At 36.3% G+C, this 11,522-nt stretch overlaps 1 protein-coding gene and 1 long non-coding RNA gene across 2 annotated transcripts in view; both read left to right on the top strand.

Moving 5' to 3' along the window:
* The window catches only part of LOC107647123 (protein FAR1-RELATED SEQUENCE 5-like), a 42,424-nt gene extending 35,505 nt beyond the window's left edge, over positions 1 to 6,919 (top strand). Inside the window, exons 5-6 of the mRNA XM_016351245.1 lie at positions 6,263 to 6,343; positions 6,572 to 6,919. Coding sequence (XP_016206731.1) covers positions 6,263 to 6,343; positions 6,572 to 6,919 — 429 coding nt within the window. The remainder of the gene's footprint in view (positions 1 to 6,262; positions 6,344 to 6,571) is intronic.
* LOC110263439 lies at positions 7,156 to 8,467 on the top strand. Its single transcript, XR_002349095.1, has 2 exons — positions 7,156 to 7,352; positions 8,355 to 8,467. It is a non-coding gene; the product is annotated as an uncharacterized LOC110263439 (long non-coding RNA).

Here is an 11,522-nt window from a genome sequence, read left to right as displayed (position 1 = left end):
AGATGCCTATAGTCAATGCAAACTCTCCATGAATTCTGCACTCTAGTTGTCAGGAGCTCTCCATGCTCATTCTTTACTACTGTGACTCCAGACTTTTTGGGCACCACTTGTACTGGACTGACCCATTCACTGTCTGAGATGGGGTAAATGATATCTGTTTCAAGTAGCCTAGTTACTTCTTTCTTGACAACTTCTAAGAAGGTGGGATTCAATCTTCTTTGGGGTTGACGGATGGGTTTTGATTCCTCTTCCAGATATATTATGTGCTCACAAACTTGCAGACTGATGCCTACTATATCCGCCAAGCTCCATCTAATTGCTTTCTTGTGCTTTCTTAGTACACTAAGCAGTTGTTCCTTTTGTTGAGAAGTGAGTTCCCTTGCAATGATAACTGGGAACTTCTGATTATCCTCAAGGTAAGCATACTTGAGGTGTGGAGGAAGGGGCTTCAATTCCAGTTTCTGCTCATGGCTAGGTTCTGGATCATCTGGGGCTAGTGATAATGGTAAAGTGTCTTCATTATGTTCAGAGGGTGTCCCCACACTTGGACCTTGCTCTATGTGCTTCTTTTCTAATTATTCTTGGTGAACTTTAGCGATAGTTTCATCAATGATGTCGCACTGGAAGATAGAACGATCTTCCAGAGGGTGCTTCATAGCTTCATTTAAACTGAAACTTACTGTTCTGCCATCTATCTCAAAGGAGTAAGTTCCTGAGAATGCATCCAGCTTGAATTTTGAGGTCTTCAGGAATGGTCTTCCAAGCAGGATTGATGATGGTCTTCCTGAGTCATTAGGGGACATTTCCAGGATATAGAAGTCAATGGGAAATGTGAGCCCCTTAATGCTCACTAACACATCTTCAGCAATTCCAACTACTGTAATAATGCTTTTATCTGCTAACACAAAACGAGCTGCCGACTTTTTTAAGGGAGGGAGCCTTAGAGTATTATATATAGACAATAGCATTATACTAACACACGCTCCTAAGTCACACATGCAATCAGAAAATATTACACCTCCAATGGTATAGTTAACCATGCATGGACCTGGATCACTATATTTTTCAGGTATACCTCCCATTAAAGCAGATATAGAACTACCTAAAGGGATAGTTTCTAATTCATTAATTTTCTCTTTATGAATGCATAAATCTTTCAGAAACTTTGCATATTTAGGTACTTGCTGAATAACATCAAAAAGGAGAACAGTTACCTCAACCTTTTTGAAAATTTCCACCACTTTGGGATCAAGTTCCATCTGCTTTTTGGACTTCCTTGCAAGATGTGGGAATGGGATTGGAATGGCACCATTTGCAGCTTCTGTATCCTTTGGTGGTCCATTCCTTTGCTGAGCTACTTCTTCTTCAAGCTTGTCTTGTGCTTTATCTTCCTCTTCAGCATCTTCTACTTCTATCACATCTTCAGCTGGGGCATGTACTATTGGGCTTGGCTCCTCCTAATTCCTCTCTGGCAGTGTGGTTCCGGACCTTAAAGTGATGGCATTGATGCCACCCTTGGGGTTAGGTAAGGGTTGAGAAGGAATTCTACTGGAGTTTAAAGATTGATTAGTAGAAGTAGGTAATGAATCTATCCGGGCGAGAGCTTGTAAAGTGGCATTCAGACCATTTAGAGTAGAGTTTAGTGTGGTCTGCATGTCTTGTTGTCCTTGTGTAAGAGAACGAAGTATCTCATCATTTGATGGGGAAGTGGGATAAGTGATCTGAGGGACCTGTTGTTGGTTGTGCTGGGGTCCTTATGATTGCCTTAGGTGAGGAGCTCTGTAAGATTGGTTCTGATTCTGCTGTCTGTTGTTGTTATTCCACCTCTGGTTTCCATTGTTATCTCGGCCTCCTCTGTTATAGTTGTCCCTCCAACCATGGCTGGAGTTATCTCTCCAACTTTGGTTGGAGTTGTCTTGCCATCCTTGGTTATAGTTGCTACCTTGGTTGTAGTTGTCGCCTTGTTGATTGTATCCTTGATTCGGGCGGTCATAAAAGTTATGAGTAGCTACCACAGTGTTGTCTTCTTGTTGGAGTTGCGGGCATTCATCAGTATAATGACTATAATCAGCACATATTCCGCATACTCTTTGCGGAACTAACTATTGGCTTTGTTGTGGTGGGGAAGGCTAAGTTTGTTGTTGATTTAACTGCATTTGCTTCAGTAGGTTGGTCATTTCACATATACTCTGTGTAAGAGCAGAGGTCTCAGTGCTAGAGGAAATTTCTGCAACAGCTTTTGGGTGGCTATTCCTGTGCCTGTGATTCCTGGTCGACTCAGCTAAGTTACTGATTAGTTGCCATGCTTCATCTGCGTTCTTGTACTTTTTCAGAGAACCATTACTAGCACCATCTAGTGTAGTTTTATCCCGAGGCTTCACACCTTGAGTGAAATAGATGATCAACACTAGCCTGTCAATCATGTGATGGGGGCATGCGTCTAGAAGGTTCTTAAAACACTCCCAGTACTCATAAAGAGTTTCTGATTCTCCTTGAACAATGCAGGAGATCTCTTTCCTCAGTCTGTCTGTAACTTTAGCTGGAAAATATTTTTCCAAAAATTCTCTCCTAAGCATATTCCAGTTGGTAACAGTCGCTTCAGGTTGGGAGTAGTACCACTCCCTTGCCTTTCACTCAAGAGAAAATTGAAAGGCAGTTAACAGAATAGAAGTTTCATTCGTACCGTGATGCCTAACAGTAAAACAGGCTGTCTGAAAATCCCTTAGATGCTTGATGGATTTCTGAGTAGGTAAACCATGAAACTTGGACATCAAGTTGATTAGTGTAGTCTTCAGTTCAAAATCTGCAGCCAGAGTTGGATGATGCACTTGATACGGCTGCAGTGTAAAATTTGGGGCTCCAGCTTCCTGGAGAGTAATCCCTCTAGGTACTGCCATTCTATCTGCACGTAAATTAACTGAATCAGTAGTAAAGGAGCTTGTTTCGCTCTCAAATGGCGGTTCAGATTCGCCCTCAGATGAGACTGGTGAATCGATAACAATCACTTCACCACCCTCAGAGGCTAACCTGCGTCGAGCTCGCCTAATACGTGAAATAGTTCTTTCAATTTCAGGATCAAATGTAGCTAAGCTCGGATCAGGCAGTGAACGCGTCATTCAATGAAAGAAACATATAGCTCATGGTAATAAAATAAAAAAATAAAATATGCAATTAAAATTAAAATATTTACACTAATTAATAATTTAGCACACAATTGTAACTTCCCGGCAACGGCGCCAAAAACTGGTGCGTGGAAAAAGTTAGGCCAATTAAGAGATTTTTAATAAGAGAACAGCATTGCAAGTATAGCTCTTAACCAGCAAAAATCTGCCTCACCAATTTAAAAAGGGTGTCACAAAAATTTAGAATAAAAATACTGGGAGTATGAATCCCAGGTCGTCTCCCAACGAGTTGCAAGAAAGGATGCTATTTTATTAATTAGGAATTTCCATGAGAGTTTGAGAGTTGAATAACGAGTAATTAAATAATTGTAAATTAAAGCAATAAAAACTAAGAATGATTATTAATATTCTAGATAAAAAGCCTTGACCAGGGGAATGATTAATTGGAAATTCTATCCTTGTTGGGATCTCTTAAGTGTAGTATTAAAAAGGTTGTTGTTTTCACTTAGTTAACACTTACTAAATAAAGGAAAGTCAAGTGATTGAGCTAACTCTTATTCGCAAATCCTAGTCCTCTCCCTTGGGAAGGTCTAGCGTTAGTAAATATAGAACTAGCCAACAACTTCCAATTTTACCATCACTTAAGCCTTCCAACTCAAATGTCTCCTTTTAATCAACCCCATGTCAAGTATGGAGTCTACTCCAATGACATGAATATAACGCTCACAAAAATAATAGAAGAAGACATGATAAATTAAATTAAATTAATTAAAGGTAAAGGTAATCCTTTACATTAACAATCCATGAAAATAATCCAATTATTACTTTAATCAAGAATTAAGAATATGGAATAAATAAAAGAGTAAGTAAGAAAACAAACTAGAATAGTATCTTCAATGGAGGTAATGACTCTTCAATATCCAAAAGCAAAAGCAATAAATTGGGAATGTAAAGAGAAACTAGAGGGAGAGTAATTCCTCTCTAGATTCAGATCCAAAAACCTAAAACTATCCTAATGTGTATGTGTAAAGTCGTGTCTCTGTGTCGTGTTGAGTCTCTGCATGTTCTCTGGCTTTATTTTGTGTTTCTAGGCCGAAAACTGGGTCAAAACGCAGCCCGAAATCGCCCCCAGCGTTTTCTATTAATTCTGCAGATCGCGCAGGTCACGCGTACGCGTCGTCCACGCGTTCGCATCTTTCAGCGATTTTCCTTGTCACGCGTACGTATCGTCCACGCGTTCGCATCATTCGGGCAGACTCCAATCCGTGCGTACGCGTCAGGCACGCGCACGCGTCGCTGCAATTTTTTCCATTCCGCACGCTCGCGTGACCCATGCGCGCGCATCAGTATTTGCTGGTCATCTCCTTAGTTTCTTGTGTTCCTTCCTTTTTGCAAGCTTCCTCTCCATTTCCTAAGCCATTCCTGACCTATAAAGCTTGAAACACTTAACACACGGATCACGGCATCGAATGGTATAAAGGAGAATTAAAAATACATAAATTAAAGTTCTTTAGGAAGCAAGTTTTCAATCATAAAACAATATTAGGAGGAAAAATATAAAATCATGCAATTAGTATGAATAAGTGGGTGATGACTTGATGAAACCACTCAATTAAACAAAAGATAAACCATGAAATAGTGGTTTATCATCGGCCGATTAAGAAATCAATATAGGAAATACGTTGTGAGTATAGCTCTTAACTAGAAAAAATCTGCCTCATCAATTTAGAAAAGTTGTCACAAAAGTTTAGAATGAAAATACTGGGAGTATGAGTCACAGGTCGTCTTCCAACGAGTTGACAAAAGGGTGCTATCTTATTAATCAGAAGTTTTCTGAGTAATTTTGAGTTTGGGCAATGGGCAAATAAATAATTGTAAATTAAAGCAGTGAAAATTAAAAGAGATTTATAATATTCAAAATAAAAGGCCTTGACTGGGGGAATGATTAATTGGAAGTTCTATCCTTGTTGGAATTCTCTCAAGTGTAGTGTAAAGAGGTTGTTATTTTCACTTAGTTAACCCTTACTAAATAAAGGAAAGTCAAGTGATTGAGCTAACTCTTATTCGCAAATCCTAGTACTCTCCATTGGGAAGGTATTGCGTTAGTAAATACAGAATTAGCCAACAACTTCTAATTTAACTAATCACTTGAGCATTCAAACTCAAGTGTCTCCTTTTAATCAACCCCATGTCAAGTTGGGAATCTACCCCCATTGACATGAGAATTACTTGCATAGAATTAAATAAGGAATAAAAGGAAGACATGATAGACAATAATTACGATTCAATTAAAAGTAAAAGTAATCCTTTGCATTAATAAATTCTAAAAATAATCCAATTGTAACTCTAAACAAGAATTAAGAATATGGAATAATAAAGGAGTAAGAAAACAAACTAGAATAGTATCTTCAACGGAGGTGATGACTCTTCAATATCCAAAGCAAAAGCAATAAACTATGAAACTATGGATGTAAAAGAAAACCTAGAGAAAAGTAATTTCTCTCCAGATTCATATCTAAAAACTAAAACTATGCTAATGAGAATGTGTGTTGAGTCTCTGCATGTTCCCTGGCTCTAGTCTGTGTTTCTGGGCTGAAAACTGGGTCAAAACTCGGCCCGAAATCGCCTCCAGCATTTTCTGTTATTTCTGTAGATCACGCATGTCACCGTACGCGTCAGTCACGCGTGCGCGTCTTTGTGCAAACTCCAATCCACGCGTACGCGTCAGGCACGCACACGCGTCACTATAAATTTTTCCGTATCACGCGCTCACGTGAGCCATGCGTGCGCGTCGATGCTCGCTGGTTATCTCCTTAGTTTCTTGTGTTCCTTCCATTTTTGCAAGCTTCCTCTCCATTCTCTAAGTCATTCCTTCCCTATAAAACCTGAAACACATAACACACGGATCATGGCATCGAATGGTATAAAGGAGAATTAAAATACACAGATTAAATATTCTAGGAAGCAAGTTTTTCAACTATAGAATAACACTAGGAAGGAATTGTAAAATCATGCAAATCATATGAATAAGTGGGCAAAGATTTGATAAAACCACTCAATTGAACACAAGATAAACCATAAAATAGTGGTTTATCAAGTGCTTATATTATTTCTTATTTTTCTATAACAAAAAATTCAAGGGTAGTAAAAGTAAGAAGTCTGTATCTAAATTGACAGAGACACCGAAGATTAGAGCAAATGGAAAAAAAGGTCGACAGAAGGTAACATTTCGAATATCTAATAATTTATATTAGATAATTCAAGAAGGAAAATTAAAGTCTTTGTTTGAATTTAAATTATTTTAATCCAATACCATAAGTTCAATTGAGAGATTAAGGGAGAGTGAGGTCAACACTTTGAGAAAAGTCTTACTCGACTCTAGCTTGTCTGACAAGGTTTTTTTTTAAATTTTGTATCGTAATTATTTGAAAATTATGATTTATGTTTAGACGGAAGAAATCACTCTAACTCAAGGGACATTAAAAGATAAGACCAACACACCAGAAATAGAAGTGGAGGAAGTTCCAGGTGCAGCCACAACCAAGAAATCAGGATTGCTACAATATCCTATGCATCATTATCCAGTGGTCCATCCTTATCAACCTTATGGTGGAGTCCTCCCTATTCCTTTTCATCCTGTTCCAAATGGCATGGCGTACTTCAACCAATATCCTTCTACTGCCGGAATTACATCATATCCTCAGTTGTCCCATATCTCGCCGTATTCTAGTGGACCCAGTGACTGGAATATATGGGCTAGACTTTTGAATGATGTCATCAACAACAAAAAGTCATAGAGTTATAATCTATATATTATAATCTATATATATACATATATATATATATATAGATTATACTTTAACTTTTCTACATTTTTTTGGTATAGGATCTTGAATCATAGACTTTTGTGACGTTAACATAATAGGCTATTTATTATGCTCGTTCATAGATGTGTTCGAATTATTGAGCAGAAAACTGATACAAAAATTTGTTTTCTTTTCATGATTCTTAGTTAGGAAACTTAATACCTATAAAATTGATACAGAAATTATTATTTAACATGATAGAAATAAGATTGCAGGATGAAACAAAAATGCTTCATAAATGCAGCATTATGATACTTTGTTTCGCCAGTCTGCTATTCAGAACCTTCCATATGATGTAAAATACTCGACAACTATACAACAATAACTAATTTGAGCATGCTCCATTGTAATTAGAACATACCAAGTGAGTATATGCTGTGAGTATGTGCCAATCAAGCAGTTTCCAGAACTTTATCAAAATGCAGCTGTGAGTATATGCTGAGCAGGAAAAGAGGGGAATTTGTGTGATATTCAGTACAGTTTGAAGAATATGTATCAGCTTTGCGTAGGGTTTTACATTTTGTAAAGGTCTAAAAGGAAGTTAGGGTGTTTAATGCGACCATTCAAATGGTTATTGTAATTAATGTTAGTTCAGAACAATTGGAATTTTTAATTTATGCATGTTAAAATTGTTGATTATATATCCCTTTCTCTAATAATTCTTCATGCATCTATACAGGATCTGCCACAGACCTTTCCTGGCCATCCATGGTTGGACACTCCCGAGGGACATGCTGCTCTTAGACGTGTTCTTGTTGTTTATTCTTTCTGTGATTCTGATGTTGGATATTATCAGGTGGATTTGATCTGCTCTTCCTTCTTATTCTGGATTATTTTTCCCCTCATATAGAAGAGAAAGTTCTGATAACAACTTAGAATTTGATACTAACTATCTTTGAGGATTAACTATTTTCGTCTGGCTTCATTTATTCATCTGATCTATTCTTCTCCTGGCATTAGAAGTCAAATTTTTAAGAATTAGTAACTTGCATGATGCTTATTCTCTTTTTCAAAATTGAAGCTTCTGTGTTCTACCTATAATACACTTTTTATAAGTGAAAATTAAAATCATCAATAGCATGTGGCTTATAAAGAAGAAAAATTGATAGGTTCCATGACAACCAATACGATATCAAAGCAAAGGAAGAAGCAAGAACCCGAAGTGATGAAGAAGCTCGATGAACGAATCAAACGATTAGAGTCGTTTAAAATGGAGGATAAATAGTATTTGCCATTGTATTTGTGTTTCAGTCTAAGTTAATATGAGAAGTGTTTGAACCATCCTATCATAATAGGGTCTATTGCATTTCTTAAGTTCTTGTTGGCATGATCTAGCCCTCTTGTTTTCAGGATGCTTGTATTGTAGGTCAGAATTGTAAATTTTAATACCTTAATAACTTAACTGTTACTGTTATAATGTGAATAAATGTCAATTTAGGACATTGTGCTATTTCATTGCCCTGGATTTACATTATTAAAGAGGCATTTGCACCTGTTCAGTTTAACTGTTGTTAGCTCGATCTTAGTATCCTACTTTTCTAACCAAATAATAATCTTAATAATAACAGTAAATTACATTCATACCTTTTGAGGTATATCAAAACTACACATGCTTTTTTTTAACGATATTTTATTTTAATAGTGTAATAGAGAGGAATTGGGTGTATAATAAAGTGGTGGTTTGTAATTTTGAAGTGTAAAGGTTTTGGAAAATCTTTACTCACTCTTTATCTCAACATCTGAGGGCAACAAGCAAAAATACGGATGCATTTAGCAAATATAAATGCCCTTATTAATTATTATACATATATCAGATCACTTTAGAGGATTTATTTGTGAATTATTTTTCAACAAAAATTCTGAGATGAAGATTTATCTTTTTAGGGTGAGATGTCGCCGATTCAGCAATAATGGCAATGAAGAACGATCAATACTTATTTGATAGCTAATAACTACCTGAGTATTTAATTTCTGTTGACATTTATGTAAGCAATCCATTTGGTGCATCTCTCAATCTTTTTTCTGAAACTATTGGCCTGTTAGGTTTATAAATTTTGTAAATCATTTTGGATAAAATATAATACTTAAAAAGGAGCATGTTACTTCCACGGGTGAATTATATTACAAGATCAGCGGTTATATCTTACAAAAATTGATCTTCAATTTCGGAGTTACAAGAAAGAAGTGTAATATCACAATTGTAATGGCGAAAAGCTGTCAATTGGAGAATAAAACGATGCCTCCCTCCCATCTTGTTATTGAGAAAAATTGCATGTTATTTTCATGAAAGAATGTAGCCAAGTACTAAAAAGGTCTAAATGAGAAAATTTACAGGATGGCATTTCCCTTGGTTCTATAAACAAAAATGAATTTATCTTCTTTACTCATTTTATAGAGTATGTTTTACTTCAATCTTTTAAAGGGTTGCATCTTTCTTCAACGTCAGCAGTGGTTTCTAAGAGCTGGAATTTTATGAATCTGTATTATCATCAATGGCTAAATCAGACAACATTTGAATCTAATATTGGCACCACAGTAAAAGACAGAAAAAAAAAAGGAGGGCAAAAAAAATAATAGCATTAGTAAATTTCCAAGCTTAGCAGAGAACAAGGAAAAGGAGTAAATATAACCAGTAGTTTCTTGGCAAGAAAGAGTAAAACCATTCTTCACTTATAATAATGTACAATAGCAGACAGGTTCAATGAATAGTGTGAGAGAATTCATTCATTTATGCTGAACAACTGATCTTGGGATAAGGACAGGTTCAATGATGTATCATCTATTACATGCCCACACTCATCTGTGCTCCATGAAATACCAGGAGAAGACTACAGATGCAGATCATCCACCTCTGCAAGTTCTTTAGTAATTCACCTTGAGAAACTATCAACCTTCTTCAAGTTCTCCTCTCCATCTAGTAATGCATGCTTTGCAGTCAAGGAATAGCCGGCACTATCCTCTTGAGGAATTTCATATTCAGTGTCGGATCTTGGTGCATGCTGAGATTGTGCATCTGTAGACTGCTTTGAGAACTTCTGTGGCATAGGTTGCTCTTTTAGCTCTCCATTAGAAGTGAACAAGTCAGATCAAATCTCTGGAATTGCATTATTAGATTCACCCCCAAATAAACTGAATAAGGTAGTTTCCAAAATGAGCACAGAATAAGGAAGTTTTCCAAAATGATCACAGAATAAGGCAGTTTCTTCCTAATCACTATCAACAGTGTAGAAACCTAGAGAAAAATTAGTTCAGGTTTGAATAGTCTAAGTAGTAGGTCATTAAAATCTTCTATAAGTAAAACAAGTTTACAACCTAAATTTGATTTCAATCAATTACAAATCAGGTTTGTTAAATGTGTTTTTCTCCAATAAGAAGTAGACTTATAAGACCAGTCACCTGTTCTTATGGGGGCAACTATAGAAGATTCATTGCATTCAAAAGCGAGAAAGAAACTGAGAATTGTGAAAATAGAAAAATCAATTACCCATCCATTTCTGGCATTTGGAGATCCATGAAACCTGCATCGAAATTGTGCAGTGGCTTAAGCATCTGAAGAGCAGCCCTGCCACCCTCAACATAAGTAACTGTTGCCCCATATTTCTGTAAAACACCTTTTGCAACTTTTCTATTCCCTGCATTATCATCAACCACCAAAATTCTTTTCGATAATGATAGATTCCCAAGTTTGGATACTTTCTTTCTATTTATTTGCCTTTTTTCAATTCCAAGGGATTTTCTATAGGAGCAAACTAAAACACTCAGCCAAAAAGTCTTCATTAATATATCATCAATGACACCTAAACTAGAAGAGAATGTATAATCAAACTATGGAGTATGTGCACTCTGAAGTGAACGAATGACCTGACGAGGTAAAACTACGATACCCAAAGCAACATCTTCCAAGTATAAACAAAATTAATATACCTAGGTAAAGATGCATGTTGCCTCTCCGGTGGAATAACAGTTCCACCTTTGTTGTAATGCTCCTCAAGATATGTAAATTGTTTCTTGAAGTGGTCCAGAGCACTGATGAAAAAGGTGTTAGGGTAAAAAATACAGCACCAAAGCACAAAAGGGAAAACAAAATTCAATGGCTAACATGACATGTTGGACCAATTGGGGTATAAAAAATAAACAAAGGACATCTAGCCAAAATAGAAACAGATTGAAAAGTCAAATTTACAATCCCATTAAGCACAAAACTTTGGTTGTTACATTTGAACAAACATACAATCAAGTAAAGTAACAGAAAAAAAAAAGATTTATCAACCCTAAATACTCATTCAGCATTAATTATTTACAAAAGAACTTCTACCTTCGAAGTCCACTTGCATGGGGAATTAAATACTAAGAAAAAGTCAAAAAATATGGCATGACTTACGGTTAATAATTCAAACTGTTACATAGAGATATTTAGGGAATAGCCAATTATAAAAAATTGTATTGAGTGGTTAAAGAAATGCAAAGAATAAGGATGAAATAAGAGTTCGGCTACAGCCATAGACAACAATACCTAGGATACATGAAACCTGTT

The sequence above is a fragment of the Arachis ipaensis genome, chromosome B06 (genome assembly GCF_000816755.2).
Source record: "Arachis ipaensis cultivar K30076 chromosome B06, Araip1.1, whole genome shotgun sequence".
NCBI lineage: Eukaryota > Viridiplantae > Streptophyta > Magnoliopsida > Fabales > Fabaceae > Arachis > Arachis ipaensis.
The sequence above is the reverse complement of the archived record's forward strand: the minus strand, read 5'-3'. Positions and strand labels throughout refer to the sequence as shown.